The sequence below is a fragment of the Bos mutus genome, chromosome 26 (assembly GCF_027580195.1).
Source record: "Bos mutus isolate GX-2022 chromosome 26, NWIPB_WYAK_1.1, whole genome shotgun sequence".
NCBI classification, from domain to species: Eukaryota; Metazoa; Chordata; class Mammalia; order Artiodactyla; family Bovidae; genus Bos; species Bos mutus.
In genome coordinates, this window is record NC_091642.1 from 491,522 (window position 1) to 511,717 (window position 20,196).

Genomic DNA, 20,196 nt, shown 5'->3' on the forward strand with positions numbered 1-20,196 from the left:
TGTGGGCTGGGCACCGCCCTCATGTACTCAGCCGCCTTGCTCTGGCCATGAAGCTTGGACACAGCCAGCAGTGCAGACCCCGCAAGCCCACCAAGCCAGTCCTGCCCTGGAGCCACATGCAGCCCCCTGGAGCCCAGCACTGGGCTTCTGTGCAGAGCCCCAGGCAGCAGGGGCGTCAGCCAGGCCAAGGCCTTAAGGATAAACGCGTGAACGAAGATTCACAGCGTGGCTGGTGTGAGCGGGTGTCAGCCCGTGGGTGCAGCCTGGCAGGCACACCGGCGGGCTCGGCCCCAGGCGGGCTCGGGTGGTGGGTCCACATGAAACACAGGTTATTTCTTCCTGCCCTAACCCGACCAAGGATTCTCAAAGAGTTAAAGGGGCATCTGTTCATTAGACCAATAAACAGGGATGACCCGAGGCACAGTTTAGGCCCACTGGCCACTGGATTTACGTGGACCTGAGGTAGACTAGGGAATAACAGACTGGTTCCAAACAGGAAAAGGAGTTCGTCAGGCTGTATACTGTCACCCTGCTTATTTAACTTCTATGCAGAGTACATCATGAGAAACGCTGGGCTGGAAGAAGCACAAGCTGGAATCAAGATTGCCGGGAGAAGTATCAACCTCAGATATGCAGATGACACCACCCTTACGGCAGAAAGTGAAGAGGAACTCAAAAGCCTCTTGATGAAGGTGAAAGTGGAGAGTGAAAAAGTTGGCTTAAAGCTCAACATTCAGAAAACGAAGATCATGGCATCCGGTCCCACCACTTCATGGGAAATAGATGGGGAAACAGTGGAAACAGTGTCAGACTTTATTTTTCTCGCTGCAAAATCACTACAGATGGTGACTGCAGCCGTGAAATTAAAAGACGCTTACTCCTTGGAAGGAAAGTTATGACCAACCTAGACAGCATATTCAAAAGCAGAGACATTACTTTGCCAACTAAGGTTCGTCTAGTCAAGGCTATGGTTTTTCCTGTGGTCATGTATGGATGTGAGAGTTGGACTGTGAAGAAGGCTGAGCGCCGAAGAATTGATGCTTTTGAACTGTGGTGTTGGAGAAGACTCTTGAGAGTCCCTTGGACTGCAAGGAGATCCAACCAGTCCATTCTGAAGGAGATCAGCCCTGGGATTTCTTTGGAAGGAATGATGCTGAGGCTGAAACTCCAGTACTTTGGCCACCTCATGAGAAGAGTTGACTCATTGGAAAAGACTCTGATGCTGGGAGGGATTGGGGGCAGGAGGAGAAGGGGACAACAGAGGATGAGATGGCTGGATGGCATCACTGACTCGATGGACGTGAGTCTGAGTGAACTCCGGGAGTTGGTGATGGACAGGGAGGCCTGGCGAGCTGCGATTCATGGGGTCGCAAAGAGTAGGACACGACTGAGTGACTGATCTGATCTGATCTCATCTGAGGTAGACTATAGATAAAACTGGACTCACAAGTTGGAAAATCCAGAAAGTGTGGACAAAGAGAAGACAGAGGTGAATGTCGATTAGTGCCTCCCACCTAAACGCTCCGAGCAAAGCCCTATTAGGACAGCAAGCTGAGCAGACACCGCGACCTCAGGCCGCGGCGAGCCGGGCGGACGGCGCCCCCGCGTGGTCAGCGGCGGGAGGTGACCGCGCGCCCTCTGGCGGCCCCGCCCACCCAGGCCTCACACACGCGCGCCTTCTGGGAGCAGATGCGAAATGTGTCCACGGGCTTTTTATGCCTTTTGTGTTTTCCCAAGGGCCCTGTCTGTAACAGACACGGTGGGTCTCAAGTGTGGAGCTGGGGTCAGGGTCACCCAGGTCAAGAGCGGAAGTGCACAGGCACTCACCTGCCTGCACTCAGGTTCCAGGGGACTCACCTTCTGGGGCAGGAAGAAGTGAGAGATCGTCAGCGGTCTCCCTCCCGGCGCTTCCCAGCCCACCGTGCCCCTTGGGACCGTCCCCCGAGTGCGCCGCCTGCAGAACCGCTGTGGGACCCGGTGTGGGAGCCTCCTCCCGGCCATGGGGTTGCGAGCAAGCCACAGACAGCGGCCCAGCGTGTCTGAGACCTGAGCTGGTCTCCCGTCCTCCCTTAAGGACCACCCTCATGGGACACAGGGGGCAGCTGGGCTCATCCATGGTCCAGTCTCCCTCCAGGAGCTGCCATGCCAGGAGAGCCTGGGATTGAGGACAAGGGCCCCGCGGACCCCACCAGGCACGTGCCCAGGTGGCCACAGGCAGCACTCTCCCCAGCCCTGAGAACAGCGCGGGCTGGAAACGCGTTGCCTGTCCTCAGGGGCCCACACTGATATAATGCCACCAGCGATCGTGACCTGTGACAATCAAGGTTGTGACCTGTGGTGTCAGAGGTCATGACACTTAATATATGAGGATGTGATCTGATACAGAGGTCATGACCTGTGGCATCCGAGGATGTGACCTGTGGTGTCAGAGGTCATGACTTGTGACACTGGTGCGTGTGACCCGAGCCATCAGAGGACACCCGGGCCAGCCCGCCGCCCTGCCCAGCACCATCGAGCGGGGGCTGCTGGCAGGTCCGCGTGGAGCTGCCTCTGCCCAGGCCACGTCCTCCTGGCCCCACTGCCCAGTGGCCCTCGTCTGGGGTCCCACCTCTTGGTCCAGCTGAGGTCAGTGTAACAGCAGTGTCTTGGCGGGACGCTGTGGGTGCCTGGGCTCGGAGTTGAGGGGGTGCCAAGGAAGCCCACAGGGTTCGGGGACCCCCACCCCAGGGTCTCTTCTCTATTAGATTCAGTTACAGTGGGGTTTCCCAGGTGGCGCAGGGGCAAAGAGCCTGCCCGCCGCTGCATGAGACGGGGACACGGGTTCAGTCCCTGGGTGGGAAGATCCCTGGGGGAGGGCGTGGCAGCCCACTCCAGTGTTCCTGCCTGGAGAGTCCCATGGACAGAGGGGCCTGGCGGGCCACAATCCCTGGGGTCGCAGAGTCGGGCACGACTGAGCACGCACACGATGCGTGGCTGCCAAGAGCACAGGAGGCTGCTGGCTCTCCAGGACTGAGGCCTGCCGGGCTCTTTCTCTCCTGGGACTGAGTAGCCAGATGAGGACACCCAGGAAGGTGTGGCTGGACGGTGCTGAGGCTCACGGCGCGGGGCTGCAGGGGGTGGTGGGGACGGGAGTGGGGCCCCCGGCTGCTGCCCGCTCCCTCCTGTCTGTTCCCTGGGGCCTGCCCTGCGTGGCTGTGGCCCAGGTGGGAGCCCTGGTCACTCAGGAGGGGGGCTGCGGTCCCAGTCAGGGCTCCTGGTCGAGAAGGGGCAGACCCCCAGTGGCCGGGCAGAGACCTGGGGTTTGGAGCTCTGTGGGGCTGCCCTGCACGTGGGCTGGCCAGGCCTGGACACTCCCATCCAGGACCTGCCGTCACTCTGCTGACCTGGGAGGAGCCAGGGCTGCCCCTGACCTGGAGGGGCACACAGAGTGTGCTGCCCACCAGAGAAGCAACCCTGGGGCCTGGCCGAGCTGACCGCCACGGCCCAGGAGGTTCTCACCTCGTCATGCTGACCCTGCTACCCAAACCCAGCTGTGGTCCCCAGGGCAAGGTGACCTCCTGCCAGCCGGCCCCTGGGGGCCAAGACCCCAAAAGAGAGAAGCCGATTCCTGCCCCCGAGGTGGGGGTGCACGCACATGAGCACACCCCACCTTGGAAGACACACGGTGGGGGCCCCGCCCGGCACGGTGGCCACAGGAGCAGGTGGGACCTGGGAGCCCTGGCTCGAACACGTCCTCCTGGCCCGCAGTGCGCTGGGGCCAAGCACCGTCCCACCCCCACAAGCCGAGGGCAAGCGCAGGGCTGAGCACCCTTCCCCCCTCAAGCCAAGACAAGCAGGGCCAAGCACCGTCCCCCAGCTGAGACAAGCGCTGGGCCGAGCACCCTCCCCGCAGCCGAGACAAGTGCAGGGCCGAGCACCGTCCCCCCCCAAGCCAAGACAAGCGCGGGGCCGAGCACGCTCTCCCCAGCCGAGACAAGCACGGGGCCGAGCACCCTACCCCCAGCCGAGACAGGTGCAGGGCTCACCGGACTCTGGGTGTCGGCCGCAGGGTCCCCGGGGGCTTTCTGCTCGGCCAGCTCCTGCACATAGCTGTGCACGTCGGCGCCGAAGCAGTCGGCCTCGTAGAAGGCACTGCACCAGCCTGGGCTGCAGCTTGTTGCGCCCAGCGGGGCGGGGCTCACAGCCGGGCCACGCTCGGGGGCCCGGGAGGGCCGGGACTCGGCCTCGGCGCCCCCGGCCAGGCCCCCGCCCTGCGGCTGGGCCTCCGGCTGCCGCTCCCTCCCAGCTTTGACAGACTGCTGAGGCCGGAACCCCACTTCGAAGTTGCCCTGAGAGAGCGCGTCTGAGTCCACACCCGGCTTCTCCTTCCCTGGACAGAGAAGAAGGGGGGTCACACGTGACGACGTGGGTTCCGGGAGACAGTCCAGCCCTGACTGCTGGGAGAAGCATCAGGTCCCGAGGAGGGGCTGGGAGGGTCCTCGGGGTCCCCTTCCGAGTGGGCCGCTGTGCGGGGCGGAGTCAGGGCAGAGATCCCAGGGAACCTCCGCCTGTTCTCAGACGAGGCAGAAGGACCTGGGAACCCGGGGTCCCCGCGAACATGGGGCTGTTCTTGGGCACCTCCACCGGTGCACGGTGCCCGAGCATGCGTGCAGTCCGGCGGCCATCCTGCGCGTGAGCGCGGCCACACTGCCTGGCCTCTAGGGCTGTGACCCGTCAGACGGGCTTTGGGGACGTGACTGAGACTTCAGTCATCAGGAGCCTGGGGCTCCAGCTGCAGGAGCAGCTCGGGGTCTTTAAGGACCCCGGGGTCTTAAATGGCTCGTGTCCAGCAAGGATGCCATTGGCACCCCATCACCACACTGCTGGCCCAGCCCTCGCCCTTGCAGCCCACTGCGGGTCTGCAGAGCACTCCCCCCACCCTGCCCCCACAGAACAGACCCCCTGGAGGAGGGCCTCACCCCAGAGCCCTGTCTCACCCAGCCCAAGACGTGAGGCCCTCCTGCTGGATGGTGAGCAGCTGCTCGGAGCGCGGGTCCTGCTGCCCTCGGGCTGCGACCCAGTGTCTTCGGAAGCACTGTCGTCAGAACGGAGGACCCTGCAGGAGCCCCCAGGACCCCTCCCAGGCTGACCAGAGGTGCTCCCAGGTGGAAGGTGGGGGGCTCGGGACGGAGGCCCTATCCACACCTATGGGACAGCCTGGACACAGGCGTGATGGACACGGGCCCTTGGACAGAGGGCCTTCTGGGCACCTGTCTCCCCTCGAGGCCCCTCCCGCAGTGCTGTGGAAACAGGGCTCGGCTGGGGTGGAAGGCAGGTGTGCGTGACCCTCAGTGTGGGGTGCTGGGGGCCCGGGAGGACTGGGGCTGAGACGGGGCTTGGGCTGGCCTGGGAGTCAGTGCGCCTGGCCCTTCCAGGCACAGGCCTGCTGGGTACCCCGCCCACATCGCCCTCTGCAGTCCCCCAGGAGGGGTTGGGCCACAGGCACTGGGCCTGTCCCGTGAAGGGTAGGGGCCAGGAGCACTGGGGAGGGAAGCCCACCGGCCCTGACTCCTGCAGCTGCCACCTCACCTCCGACCCCAGAGGAAGCTGGGCAGCTGGGCGGGGGGACGTGTCCCTGCAGGGGCACCCGCCCACACCCCAGGGTGCTGGCCCAGGGAAGGGAGGCGCCCCCTTCCTGCCGGAGGAGCGGTTGCACAGGGAGAACTCCGGCCAGAAGCGGGGCCATGGTGGCTTCTCTGGGGAGGGCGCCCAGCTGGACTCGGGCAGGAGGCGAGCCCCTGGGGCAGGCGGGGGTGGGAGCCCAGGTGGAGGAACCGGGGGTCCGCGCCAGGAGGGGTCTTACTTCCCCGAGGGCGGCGTCCGTCCGTTCACCACGTTGAAGAGGCTCTGCAGCAGCTTCTCGCCCCAGTAGAGGTCGCAGAACTTTTCGGATATGGCCCCGCAGAACGTGGCGTAGGTGAGGTCTTTGAGGGCATAAATGTACTCCCCTGCGTTGGTGGAGGGAGGAGTCAGGATGCAGTGAGCGATTTGCCGGTCTCGGGGCTGGCAGGCAGGGCGCACAGCCCGGGGAGGGGCAGACGGGTCTGGGAGAGCGATTTGCCGGTCTCGGGGCTGGCAGGCAGGGCGCACAGCCAGGGGAGGGGCAGGCGGGTCTGGGACTCTCCTCCTGCCCCGCCTGTGCTGGGCCGCATCACGGCGGCGGGCTCCGTGGTGACCTCCCCCATCCCCGCGTGCCCACCCCTGCTCCTGGGCCCTGTGACCCCTGGTACCCATGATTAGAGCCTCCAGCCCGCGGTCCAGGTAGCCGTCGGAGGCAAACTCCTCTTGGATGAGGCGCGTGGCCTCCTGCAGTGCTGGGCAGGCCACCCCCTCCGGGACGGGCGGGGCATCCACGCTGGACGGACAGAGCTTGCGGTCTGCTGGCTGGGGCGCCTCGGGCTGGCCTCCTGGGGCAGCCCCGGGGCTGTCTGGATTCTCTGTGGCCAGGGAGGGGCCCTGTGCGGCTAATGGGGGGCTCTCAGGCTCCTGGCCTGCCTCCTGGGTGGTCCTGCTTCTAGGAGGCTCAGCTGGGGGGTGAGGGCTGGGGGGCGCTGTGGGGGGCCCGAGCCCAGCAGAAGATGCTTGAATTGGGGTGAGCTCCTCTGCCCCTCGATCCTCGGAGGACTCCTGTGTCTCCAGGGGCGGGCGTGGAGCCGGAGATTGTGGCCTTGGCATTGACGGCCCCTCTGGTGGGCTGGCAGGGGTCCCGGAGCACCCCTGGGCTGAGCCTCTTGGCACTGACTCCCTGAGGGGCCCTGGGGGGCTGGGCGCTGGCTGCATAGATGTCTCTGGGCTGGGGGCCGTGACAGCCTGCTTCCCATCGCCCTGTGGGTCCAGCTGGCCTCCTGTGGCTTCTGGGCTCTCCGCTGGCCCTGAGGTCAGGGCGGGCCTGTCCCTGTGAGTGGAGCAGACGACACTCAAGGGGCGCCTGGGACCCCGCCAGCCCCCAAGAGCGGCACTCACCTAGAGACATCTGCGTCCGCAGTAAGGACGACGGGCCTGCAGTGAGTGTCTGGAGAGGTGAGCGCCTCTGGCAGCAGCATGGCCCCTCGGAGGCCAGAGGGCTGACTGGGCACTGGCCCCTGCACGGCCGCAAGCCTGCTGTCGCCAGCGATCCGCACGAGGTCTGGGGACAAACAGGGTGACCGGGGTGGGCGAGGGCCTTTGTGGGGGCCGGCTATCGGGAGTGCGGGCCGTAGTGAGTGCGGCCTCAGTGGGCGCTGCCTGGACGGGCCCAGCAAGCCCAGGGCTGGTGCGAGGGAGAGTCTGAGGAGAGAGGCGGAGGGAGGTGCATCCAGGGCTGCCCCGAGCTGGCAGGGAGGGCGCGGTACTTGGCTGAGTGGCTGGAAGGTTGGAAGAGGCCAGTGGCCTAGCCGCAGACGGGAGGCTCTGTGGGTCGTGTGGTGGGGGGTGCGCTGGGAGACATGGGCCGCGAGGCAGAGCTGAGTCGCCTGCTCTGGCCGCTGGACACAGGGAGGCCTGAATGCAGGGTCAGAGGAGCCGGGGGGAGTGAGGCAGGGTGGCTGGGGGCCAGCTCTGGACATGCCGTCTGGGGTCCTTGGCCACATCCAGCATCCACGCGGGGCTGGACTGGAGACGGGCAATGATGGGCCCGGGGCAGGGGAGGCAGGGAGGGCCAGTCCCAAGGCCCACCTGAGTCAGGCCTGGGTGCGGCTGCCAGGCCGGGGTCCAGCTCGACCACTGAGAAAGCGCGCTGCAGACCAATGGTCTCCTCTTCCTGGTAAACCTGGGGCAGAAGGACGCGGCCAGCTCCGCGGGGATGAACGTGAGGCCCCAGAGGCGTGGCCTCTGAAGCCTGAAACCCCCAGCGCTGACAGGCCTGGCTTCTGCCTCTCTGGAGCGGGAGCCCCCGGGGCACATGGGCTTCTGGGAGCAGTGGGTTCCACTGGTTCCTGGGGTGGGGGCCGGTCAGGCCTGGGACAGCCAGGCCTCATGTGGACGAAGGTAGCAAGTGCGTGTCGCATCCAAGGGACTGTGTCGCCACCTGACACGGCCCCGCCCAGTCAGCACGCCCGGAAGCTGAGGGTCACTCTGCGACCCCCAGGATTGCCAGGGGTTCAGCAGAGACCAGGGTGGGGGCCTGGCCCCCAACAGCGGCACAGTCAGGCCAGCGGATGGGCGTGACCTGCCGCCCTGGCCCGGGGTCTCCTCCTCCCTGCGCAGGAGGAGCGGGAGCCTCCCCCCACAGCCCGGGCAGCACAGAGGGTCTGCGGGGTCTGCCGCACCCGGCTTACCCGGCAGGTCAGCGCCCTTAGGTGGGCCAGGATCTTGCGGCTGTCCATGCCCCGCTGCAGGAGGTAACCACTGCAGGTCTGAAAGCAACCACAGCCCAGCGTCCAGACACACGGCCACGGTGTGCACTCCAGGGGCGAAGCCGGTCGGAGTGTGCAGTGGCAGCCAGAGGCCTGGGGGCTTCTCGGCAGGAGGACCCCACAGCACCCCTTCATGGGGAGAGCCTGGGGGCTGGGCTGCGATTCAGAGTCCCCGGCTGTCCTGGCCATGGTCAGCTGGGACGCCACGGATCGAGGGGCTACACCCAGCCTGGTGGACCCGTGGAGGAATATGGGGAAGTCGGGCATGTGGGGGTCCGTAGGCGGTCAGGGGTCCGCGCTCGGGCCCAGGCTACCCCCATCCACCCTGCTGGTGGATGCACTGGAGACCAGGAGAGGCTGGGGGAAGGTCGTGAGATGAGCAGCAGAGGCCCCTGGCCGCCCATCCACGAATGAACCCATGCGCTCCCCGTCCGACCCCGACCTGCCCCAGAGACGAGAGCCTGTCCGGCCCCCCGCAGTGCAGGTACCTCGATGGCCTCCGCGGCAGAAGGCCGCTCCTGGGCGCTGCGTCTGGCCATGTGCAGGAGGAGCGTCTTGAGCCTGCGTGGCAGGGCCAGCTTGCGGTCTCGGGGGACACTGAACTTGGCGGCCGTCCACAGGACCGCAGCCACGCAGTATACGGAGGCCTGGGTGGGCAGAGGGGCGGGCGGCGGGCTCAGAACTGCCCACAAGCGGGGGGCGTCCTCAGAGCTTGGAGCCCCACCACAGATGGCAAGCTGCACACCAGGCTCTGGCCTGGGGCTCTGACCAGTACCCACAGGCATCAGAGCCTCAGCGTGAGCAGGAGGACCTGGGCCCCGGCCACACCTTCCAGCTTGCTCTCCACGAGGGGAAGGTGGCCCTGCGGGGGCCCGAGGCCCAGAGCTCCCCGAAACCCTACCGTGCTGCTAAACGCTGACAACAGGCTCCCTGAACAAAGCACGTCCTCCCGGTGCCCACAGAGGTCTGTTTTATAATGTGCTGATACAAAGGGTGTGTCACATGCGCTTGAGAGCGTCACGGAAGGGCCGATGCTCCTTTCTGTAAGCTTGTGGAGTTGGCCACTTCTCCCCAAGGCCTCCCCCTGATTTTATCTGACTCTTGTATCTGCAGCCAACCTGTGACCAACTCGAGCTTCCGACCTGCATGGGGCCAATACCTTTGTTTCTCTCGAAAAGTGAAAGCGAAACCAGAGACACAGCACTTCTGTGCTGATCACGTGACTGTGGCCAAACCCCGCAGGGTCGCTCCCAGACCTCACGCACTCCTCGGTTCAATCTTGTCATATTCGTCCCCCACGGCTGTCATTAAGTCTAGCCAACTGACAAGACGAGGAATCAAGCCCTGAGTTCAGCGCTGGTGGATTTCCATGGTGTGAAGACTCACGCGTGGCCGGCTCCCAGCCGTCAGTGCAGTGGAGCCCGGGGTTGGGGGACACGGGGGGCCCTTCCTATGGGGCTCCCGCCCGGAAGCACAGACACAGCCGACTATACCAAGTCATTGTCCAGTCGCTCAGTCGTGTCCGACTCTGCGACCCCATAGACTGCAGCACACCAGGCCTCCCTGTCCATCACCAACTCCCGGAGTTCACTCAAACTCATGTCCATTGAGTCGGTGATGCCATCCAACCATCCCATCCTCTGTCGTCCCCTTCTCCTCCTGCCCTCAATCTTTCCCAGCATCAGGGTCTTTTCCAATGAGTCAGCTCTTGGCATCAGGTGGCCAAAGTACTGGAGTTTCAGCTTCAACATTAGTCCTTCCAATGAATATTCAGAGTTGACTTCCTTTAGGATGGACTGGTTGGATCTCCTTGGAGCCCAAGGGACTCTCAAGAGTCTTCTCTAACACCACAGTTCAAAAGCATCAATTCTTCAGTGCTCGTTTTTCTTTATAGTCCAACTCTTACATCCATACATGACCACAGGAAAAACCACAGCTTTGACTAGATGGACCTTTGTTGGCAAAGTAACGTCTCTGCTTTTCAATGTGCTGTCTAGGTTGGTCATAGCTTTTCTTCCAAGGAGCAAGCGTCTTTTAAATTCATGGCTGCAGTCACCGTCTGCAGTGATTTTGGAGCCCAGAAAAATAACGTCTGTCACCTCGTGCCCTTTTCCCCATCTGTCTGCCATGACCGGATGCCCTGATGCTAGTGTTCTGGATGTTGAGTTTTAAGCCAGCTTTCCCACTCTGCTTCACCCTCCTCAAGAGGCTCTTTAGTCCCTAATTTAGTTCAGGTCACTAGGAAGTTGTTAGTTTTGAGTATTTATCAATTTTCTTCTAATTTTGAGGTCGCTGTAGGGGATGACCCAGAGAGGCCCAGGTGCCCTCTCCCAGCCCCAGCGGGGACGCCCTGCCAGGCTGGGTGCATGTCACAGCCAGGCCCCTGGTGTGGGCCCCGAGAGATGGGGGCTCTGCTGCCACCAGGATCCGACCTGTCCCCTCCAGCCTTAGTTGCTGGCAACGATCCACCTGTTCTCCATCCCTTAACTTCGTCATTCCGCATGAACGGGACCGACGCTCTGCAGCCTCCGGGGCGGACGCTTCTCTCTCGGTTCCATCGCTGCTGGCTCTCCGTGGGCTGCCCTGCGCCCGCTGAAGACATCTGAGCCGAAAGGCCTCCGGGCTGGGGCTGTGGCCAACAAAGCTGTGAACAGTCGTGTGCAGGACTTCCTGTGAACACAAGCTTCATTCTTCTAAGAAAAACGTCTGGGTTGCTGGGTCCCCCTAGCAATGGATGAGAGTTCCCGTTGCTCCTCACCCTTGTCGGCCTCTGCCGTTGTCGGTGTTTGATTTTAGCCTGTCTCCTGGGTGTGTGGTGGGAACTCACGGCTCTACTTTGCATTCCCGAGTGCTAGACGCAGTGGGACATCTTTCATGTGCTTACTTGCCACACGATATCTTCTTTGTTGAGGTGTCTCTTCAAAATTATTGTACAATATACAGCCTTGATGTGCTCCTTTCCCAATTTGGAGCCAGTCTGTTGTTTCATGTCAAGTTCTAACTGTTGCTTCTTGACCCCTATACAGGTTTCTCAAGAAGCAGGTAAGGTGGTCTGGTATCCCCATCTCTTTTAAGAATTTTCCACGGTTTGTTGTGATCCACATAGTCACATAATCAGAGGTATTAGCGTAGTCAGTGAAGCAGAAGTAGATGTTTTTCTGGAATTGTCTTGCTTTTTCTATGATCCAGTGGTTGTTGGCAATTTGATCTCTGGTTCCTCTGCCTTTTCTAAATCCAGCTTGTACATCTGGAAGTTCTTGGTTCACATACTGTTGAAGCCTAGCTTGGAGATTTTGAGCATGTCTTTGCTAGAAATGTGAGATGAGTGCAATTGTGCGATAGTTTGAGCATTCTTTGGCATTGCCTTTCCTTGGGACTGGAATGAAAACTGATCTTTTCCAGTCCTGTGGCCACTGCTGAGTTTTCTAAATTTGCTGGCATATTGAGCGCAGGACTTTAACAGCATCATCTTTCAGGATTTGAAATAGCTCCACTGGAATTCCATCACCTCCACTAGCTTTGTTCATAGTGATGCTTCCTTAGGCCCACTTGACGTTGCACTCCAGGATGTCTGAATCTAGGTGAGCGATCACACCATCGTGCTTATCTGGGTCATTAAAACCATTTTTGTACAGTTCTTCTGTGTATTCTTGCCACCTCTTAATATCTTCTGCATCTGTTAAGCCATACGGTTTCTGTCCTTTATTGTGCCCACCTGTGCATGAAATGTTCCCTTGGTATCTCTAATTTTCTTGAAGAGATCTCTATGCTATGCTAAGTCGCTTCAGTCGTGTCCGACTCTGTGCGACCCCATAGACGGCAGCCCACCAGGCTCCGTCATCCCTGGGATTCTCCAGGCAAGAATACTGGAGTGGATTGCCATTTCCTTCTCCAGTGCATGAAAAGAGAAAAGTGAAAGTGAAGTCGCTCAGTCGTGTCCGACTCTTAGTGACCCCATGGACTGCAGCCCACCAGGCTCCTCCGTCCATGGGATTTTCCAGGCAAGAGTACTGGAGTGGGGTGCCACTGCCTTCTCCAAAAGAGATCTCTAGTCTTTCCCATTCTATTGTTTTCCTCTATTTCTTTGCACTAATCACTGAGGAAGGCTTTCTTCTCTCTCCTTGCTATTCTGTGGAACTCTGCATTCAAATGGGTATATCCTTCCTTTTCTCCTTTGTCTTTCTCTTCTCTTCTTTTCTCAGATATTTGTAAGGCCTCCTCAGACAACCATTTTGCCTTTTTGCATTTCTTTCTCTTGGGGATTGTTTGGATCACTGCCTTCTGTACAATTTTACGAACCTCCATCCATAGTTCTTCAGGCACTCTGTTGTTGAGTTTTAAGAGTTCTTGGCATATTTGGGATACAAGTCCTTTGTCAGATATGGGTTTTGCTCCCATCTGTGGCCTGATTTCTCATTCTCTTAACTGTATCTTTTATGGAGCAGAAGAATCTAATAAAGAAGTCTAACATCTATTGTTTCTTTCATAGATCATGCTTTGGCTTTGTATCTAAATTTTGCCTAGATTTTGTCTAAAGTTTTGTCTAGATTTTCTCCTACATTATCTTCTAGAAGTTTTATAGGTTTGAGGCCTCTAATCCATTTTGAGTTAATTTTTATGAAAAGTGCAAGGTCTGTGTGAAGGTTCTTTTACACTGTCCTGTTGCGCTAGCTCCGCCTGTTGAGAAGACCGTTGTTTCTCCCAGGATTGCCTTTGCTGTTTTGCCGAAGACCTGCTGACTGTGTTTGTGTGGGTGTTTCTGGGCAGTCTCGTTCCTTTAATTTGTTCCATTATTATTTGCCTTTCCTTTTGCCAAAACCACACTTGATTACTGTCGCTTACAATCAGTTTTAGAACTGAGTAGCGTCAGGCCTCTGACTTTGTTATTCAATATTGTGTCTGCTATTCTGAGTCTCCTGCCTCTTCACATAAACCTTAGAATCAGTCCATCAGTAGCCACAAAATAACTTGCTGGAACTTTCACTGGAATTGCACTGAATCTATAGATCAAATTGGGAAGAACTGACATGGTGCTAACATTGAGTCTTTCAGTGTGTGAACATGGATGACCTTTCCATTTTTTTAGCTTTTTGGTTTCTTTCATATCAGTTTTATTAGTTTTCCCTACATGTATCTTATACACAGGCGTGCACACTAAGTCACTTCAGTCGTGTCTGACTCTTTGCAGTCCCATGGACTGAGCCCTCCAGGCTCCTCTGTCCTTGGGATTTTCTGGGTAAGAATACTGGAGTGGGTAGCCGTGCCGTCCTCCAGGGGGTTCCCCCACCCAGCGTTGAACCCGTGTCTTTCACGTCTCCGGCGTCGGCAGGCAAGGTCTTCACTGCTAGTGCCTCCTGGGAAGCCCTTCTCACACACGTCTTGTTACATTTACACGTAAGTGATTTTTTGGTGCTAGCATATATGGCATTGTTTTTTAAATTTCAAACCCTACTTGGTCGTTGCTGTGAACAGGAAAGCAGGTGACGTCTGTGCCATTGCTCTTCTAGCCTGCACTCTTGCTGTAACTGCTCTGCTCCAGATTTCTGTTAATTCTCTGGGACTTTCTGACATGATTTCAATCATCTCAGCTGTAAGCAAAGACAGTCTTCTTTCTTCTTTCTCAATCAACATACGTTTTATTTCCTTTTCTTGTCTTACTGCTGCATTACCTGAGCGAATACAAGTCTATACATGGGTAGATGTCCACATCCCTGCACGTGAAGGATGTTCTCCTTCACACGGCGTTCGGGGGATGCAAATTAAAACAGTGAGTTACCACCACACACTCATAGAAGGCTAAAATCAATGTACCATATTGAATAGGAATGATGAGAAGGAACATTCTTGCCTTTTCCCCAGCCTTAGGGGTAAATTTTCTAGCTTCTCACTGTTAATGATCTGTTGGCTATTTTTGTAGATATTCTTTATCAAGTTGAGGAAATTTCCTTCTATTCCTAGTTTGCTGGGAATTTTTATTATGAATGAGTGTTGAATTCTGTCAAAGGCTTAGTATCTACTGACACAGATTTCCCTTCTCTAGTGTATGTGGTGCGTTACGCTGATGTTCAGTTGTTGAGTCAGCCTTCCACACGGGGTAAATGTCATTTCGCCAATTTTAAATTTTGATGAAAAGCTCAATTCACCCATTTTCCTTCTATGGAAAAACTTATGGGCAGTGCTTTCAGTGTCAAGTCTAACAGCTCTTCCTAGCCCTCCATCCCCAAATTTCCTTTTTAATCAGAATTTTGTGGCCTTCAGCATACAAAGTCTATACATTCTCTGATTTACATATAAGTATTTCACTTTTTTGAGTGATCATAAATGTATTATGTTTTTAACTTTAGTGTCCACGTATGTTCATTGCTAGTACATAGAAATAGTACAATTGATTTTTGAATGTTTATCTTATATGCTGTGACCTTTCAGAACTCACTTCTGAGTTCTGGAAGGCTTTTTTTTTTCTTTTTTGTAGATTCTTTGGAATGCTTTGAATTTTCTATGCACACAGTCATGTCGTCTGCAGACTGTGTCATTCCTCCCTTCCTGGATTTACGCTTTTCCTGCACTGTAGTGGCTGGAACTCCCAGTGCAGCGTTGAGTGGGGTGAAGTCCGAGGGCACCCTCATCTTGTTCTGGACCGTAGCCTTTCCACTCAGTGGTGCTAACTGCATGGTTCTCTTGGTAGACACTCTTTGAGGAAGTTTCTTCTATTCCTGTTTTTCAGTTTCTTTTTTTTTAATAAATGGATGTTAAATTTTGCCAAATGCTTTTTATGCATCAATGTGATCATGGGATTTTTCTTCTTTAGCTGGTTAGTATGTTGGACTGCACTGATTGGTTTCCAAATACTGAACCATATATCCCTGAACTTACATCCCTGGAGAGACCCCGACTTGGTTATGGTGTGTAACTGCTTTCACACATCAGTGAATCCTGTCTGCGTATGTTTCGTCAAGGGTTTTGCCTTTACGCTCGTGGGGAACGCTGACCGACGGGCATGTTTGTTGCGCTGTCTTTGGTGTTGGCATCAGGGTAATAACAGCTTCATAAAATGGTTTGGGATGTGTTCACTTCTGTGTTCTGGAGCAGACTGTGTAGAACTGGCATTAGTTCCTCTTCAAACGTTCAGCAGAGCTCCCAGGTAAAACCATCTGGACCTGGAGATTCAGAGAGTTTAAAAATTGCAAATTCAACCACCTCAACGGTTACGGGGCTATTCAAGGTCTATTTCATCACGGTGAGTGGAGGTACGTGATGTCTCTGAGGCACTGGTTCTCCGTCTGAGTCGCTGCACGTGTGTGGGGCCGTCCGCGGTGTTCCATCACCCTTCTGGTGCCTGCAGGGTCTGTGGGCGCCCCCGAGTCATTCCCACATTGGTAGTCTGTGCCTCCCTTCACTTTTCGCTCCTCAGTAAGTTGGTTTTATTGGTCTTTTCCAAGAACTCGTCCGTTTCTTGTTGGTTTCCTTGACTGTATTTCCGTTTTCACTTCATTGACTTCTGCTCTCAACTTCCGTTTCCTTCTTTCTGCTCTGGGTCTATTTCACTCTTCATTTCCGGGTGCTTGAGCTGCGAGCTTAGATTACTGAGTTGAGACTTCACTTCTTTTCAGGTTTTCAGCATACAAGTCCTGTACATGCTTTGTTAGACTTACAACTGTTTCATTTTTTAGTGATTATTGGAGGGGAAGTGGACAATGGCAAAGTCCCAACTCTTCCTGAGGCCCCCTTGGGCACTGCCCCTGCTGGGGGAGGCACTTCTCGCTGCCAGGAGGTCGGGGTCACAGGCTGGCTGCTCAGCCTTCTCCGCCAGCTGAGAAGGCTGACCGGAGGGACGGGCTGCCTTCCCCTTTCCTGCCACTCTAGCTCCAGAGTATGGGCTTCCCCTGGGCTTGAGCTGTGCCCGCTGGGGTTTCCCAGATGCCCTTCATCCTCCACGTGTGAGGCAGGCGTCCCTGGGCTCTCGGGACCACCGCTCCCGGCCAAGGCGCGCCCCCGCCCGGGGCAGCCTCTGCTCCCCACCTGCCTGCCATCCACTCCTGCTTTAGGAACCGTGTGCTTGGGATGGGGGGGCAGGAACTAACCCCTCCCCCATGCTCCCAGAAGCAGAAGTTCTACCTTGGTTTTGAATGTAATTTACTTGATTATAAGTTTGTACAAATTAATTTTTAATAATGGGTATGTTTGACAAGTGCCTTGCAAACCCATGGGGTCCTGGGGTCCACACACACGGCCTGGAGCCGGCCATGGAGAAGTGCAAGCTGGGTGACCCTGTCACCTTCCAGGAGGCAGCGACCAGGCAGATGTTTCCCGGGCCCTGCAGCGCCTCCCGACCCGGGGGGCTGCACTAGTGGGGCTGCCTCAGAGCTGGTGGTCCTCACACTGGGCCCGTCCTCTGCCCTTTCCCCACCAGGCTCCCTGGACGAGGTGTGGGCACCATGGGGAGGTGGGTGCGGGAGGTCAGGGGAGGGGGTGCAGGAGTCCATGGGGGGGTGCGGGAGGCCATGGGGGGCTGCGGGCATCCCGGGAGGGGTGGGAAGAGGTGGGGAGCGGGTGCGGGAGGGCACAGGAAGGGGGCTGTGGGCACCCCGGGAAGGGGACTGCAGGCGCCCTGGGGAGAGGGTGCAGGAGGTCAGGGGAGGGGTGCGGGAGGACACAGGAAAGGGCTGCGGGCGCTCCGGGAGGGGTGGGAAGGGGCAGGGAGGGTGGAAGAGCCCTGGTACCTTTTCAGTCATCAGCTTCTGCTCTGCGACCTCGGGAGCCAGGAAGAACGCGTTGTAAGCGCCTGAGAGAGAAGACCCCAAACCTCACTGAGCCTCAGCGCGGCCATGGTGCTGCTGCAGCCCCCAGGCAAGCCTGCTCACGCACCGTTGGCAGGAGGTGGCCCGAAAAGCACGGCCCCGTCTTCGGCAACCAGCACGGAGTCCAGACACAGGCAGGCTGAGGGGGGAGGTGCAGGTCAGGGCCCCCCAAGGGCCGGCCTAGCGGCGGGCAGGGCAGGGCGGCTGCCGGGGCGCAGGCGGTGTGGGAGGAGGGGGGCAGAGGAACGGGGCCCGCCCGCTGAGTGCTGCCTGGGGAGGGGCCTCGGGGGAGGCCGGCCCTCTGTATGCGCAGCTGAGGCTCACGGTCCCGGGGGTGGCTGGACCGCAGCGTCTGCCCCGTCTGTCATGTGCCAGAACCACGGTGGGGCCAGAGACCTTCTCTCTGCCTGGCAGGGTGGAGCTTTGGGGGCCACACAGCATCACAGCATCCAAGACCACCCCCACCAGTCAGTGGGGATAGCGTCACCCCTGCTGAGAGGGCGTAGGCTGAGCCCCCCCAAGCGGCTCCGGCTTCGCTGCAGGGTCCCCGCTCTAAGGCCCACACATTTTAAGCTGCGCTCTGACCCCCTTGGTCCTGGGACCAGAGCCAACACCCCAGGCTGCCCCCGGCTCACACGGTGGACACGGCCGCCCGGCCCCAGGCTGTGCACACAGCACACGGGCATGGGAGGCCACTCAGCCCCCAGGTCCCGGGCCAGACGTGCTGGGGGAGGACCCGCAGAGGGGGGTCACCTGGGTGCTGGCCGAGCGTCCGCAGGGTGCTGAGGCACGCGTGGGACAGAGCCCAGAGCTCGTACTCCTTGAAGGGCCGGCCCAGCTTGGTCAGGAGGTCCTGCAGGGAGACGCCCTGGGGGTGGGGGAGCCACATTCAGGGTGCAGGCACCTGGGAGGGGCTTACAGGGCAAAGACCGCCTCCAACACGGTGTGTGTGCCCCTCCCCCCGCACCACAGGCCGGGGGCGAGTGGACAGTCCAGATCCCTGTGCACGGCCAGCGGAAACGCAAAACGCGCACCAGTGTGGACACCGCATGGCAGCCCCTCAGAGAAGCAGACGCGCAATCACCATCTGCTCCAGCAGCCCCGCTTAAAAGTGGGGTCTTGAAGATGTGGTTGCACACCCACGTTCAAAACAGCGTGACTCACAAGAGCAGAGACGTGGAAGGGCCCAAGCGCCTTCGGGCGATGGATGGACAAGCATGATTGGTCCATCCACTCGAGGGACATCACTGAGCCCTAACGAGGAAGGGAATTCTGACACAGCAACAATGCAGATAAAGCCTGGTCAGTGACACGCCAGCCACAGGGGGACATTGATTCCTCACACATCATAGACTTGAGGGGTCACAGCCAGAGGCAGGAAGCAGATGGGAGGGTATCAGGGCTGGGGGTGGGGAGGAGGGGTCCATGCTTAAAGCAGGCAGAGTTTCAGTTTGGGAAGATGAGAAAGTTCTAGAGGTGGTGGTGGTGACGTTCGCACGGCAGTGTGAATACCTAATGCCACCGACCTGCACCCTTGAAATGGTTAAGACTGTGATTTCATGTTACATGTCCCCCTTTCCATAAAAGTCCCAGGATCAGAAGACTGACTTCAGCTCGGGGGCGTTCTTTGCTTTGGGGACACAGGAGGAGCTAGGCCGAGCCGCCACCCTCGGACACAGACGGGCGTGTTTACGGGAAGGTTCCGGAGGTGGTGGCTTCACCACTCCCGAACTCCACTCTACGCCAGGGTGCAGCCGCCCTGGTCCTGTGTCTTCCCCGCCTGTCTCACCCAGGCTGTGCCTGGCCAGCGGCCTGGGTTCAGGGGCACAGGACTCCCCAAGTCTCCTGCTGTATGTGGGACTGGAGCAGCCAGCTTTGCAACCAGGACGTGCTCTCCAGAGATCTGGGTCTCTGACATCTAATGAGCTGTGGCCTGTGTGGGGGCCTAGTCACCGGAGGCCTTTGGGGCAGGAAAGCTGGTGGCTGAGACCATGGCTGGGCACCCCATCAGCTCTGCCCCCAGACACCACCCACCCTCTGCACAGTGGTCCCAAGCCTCAGTTTACCCATCTGGGACGTTGGCTGTTGTGAGGCTGTCGGGCATTTGAAGGTGAGTGGGGCCCCTGGCTCAGGCCTGAGGTCTTCATCCCGGAGCCTGGCTCCGTGAACACAAGTGCGGCTGTGTGGGCGGACACGGTGGGGCGGGCGGTAGGACAGTGTGGGTGGAGTGGACGGCGTGTGGGCCTTGAGCACGTGTCAGTGCCTGCTGGGGTCTCCAGGAGGGATTTCCATTTTAAAGTAACCATATTTTTCATGTAAATTACCCTCAGATGCTTGTCAGAATATGAATAAAAATGTAACTCAGTCAGCCCTCCCCTTGAACCTCTGGGTCAGCAGTGAAGTTGCTCAGCCGTGTCTGACTCTTTGGGACCCCATGGACTGTAGCCTGCCAGGCTCCTTGTCCATGGGATTTTCCAGGCCAGAATACTGGAGTGGGTTGCCATTTCCTTCTCCAGGGGATCTTCCTGACCCAGGGATGGAACCCGGATCTCGACACTGCAGGCAGACTCTCACCGTGTCAGCCACCAGGGAAGCCCGGGGTCAGCAGAGGTGGTGAACGAGGCTGGGGGACAGCACTGCCCCACATTCACACGTATTTGGGCCACAGACCCCAGGTGGCTTTGTCCCAAGATGCTCACGGGGACCCACCTCGGGGGAGTGACTTGCTGGGGCCAAGACTTCCGCCCACAAGAGGGCTGAGGGCTGCTGCAGGCCACTCAGATCAGCCTCGGTCACGCTAAAAACACACAGACCTCCCAGACACCGGCTCTAAAGGCGTTCTCTGTCCTTCCCAGCTTACAAAGAGACAGTACCAGGACAGAGGAGCCTGGTGGGCTACGTTCGTAGGGTCGAATGACTCGCACACGGCTGAAGGGACGCACGCCGGGTGTGGAAGATCACCACCCCACCCCCGACACGAGGCCCCAGGGAGGCCCCGCCCTCCACCCAGAAGACCCCACCTCCTT

General features: G+C 58.6%; 1 protein-coding gene across 1 annotated transcript in view; it reads right to left on the reverse strand.

Moving 5' to 3' along the window:
- Positions 1-20,196, reverse strand: part of KNDC1 (kinase non-catalytic C-lobe domain containing 1) — a 52,222-nt gene that overhangs the window by 13,933 nt on the left and 18,093 nt on the right. The window contains exons 7-18 of the mRNA XM_070363242.1: positions 17,924-18,038; positions 17,238-17,309; positions 17,093-17,154; positions 8,861-9,019; positions 8,295-8,372; positions 7,693-7,786; positions 7,003-7,165; positions 6,778-6,934; positions 6,270-6,666; positions 5,843-5,987; positions 4,977-5,074; positions 4,026-4,369 (exon numbers count right to left, since the gene is read on the reverse strand). Coding sequence (XP_070219343.1) covers positions 4,026-4,369; positions 4,977-5,074; positions 5,843-5,987; positions 6,270-6,666; positions 6,778-6,934; positions 7,003-7,165; positions 7,693-7,786; positions 8,295-8,372; positions 8,861-9,019; positions 17,093-17,154; positions 17,238-17,309; positions 17,924-18,038 — 1,884 coding nt within the window. The remainder of the gene's footprint in view (positions 1-4,025; positions 4,370-4,976; positions 5,075-5,842; positions 5,988-6,269; positions 6,667-6,777; positions 6,935-7,002; positions 7,166-7,692; positions 7,787-8,294; positions 8,373-8,860; positions 9,020-17,092; positions 17,155-17,237; positions 17,310-17,923; positions 18,039-20,196) is intronic.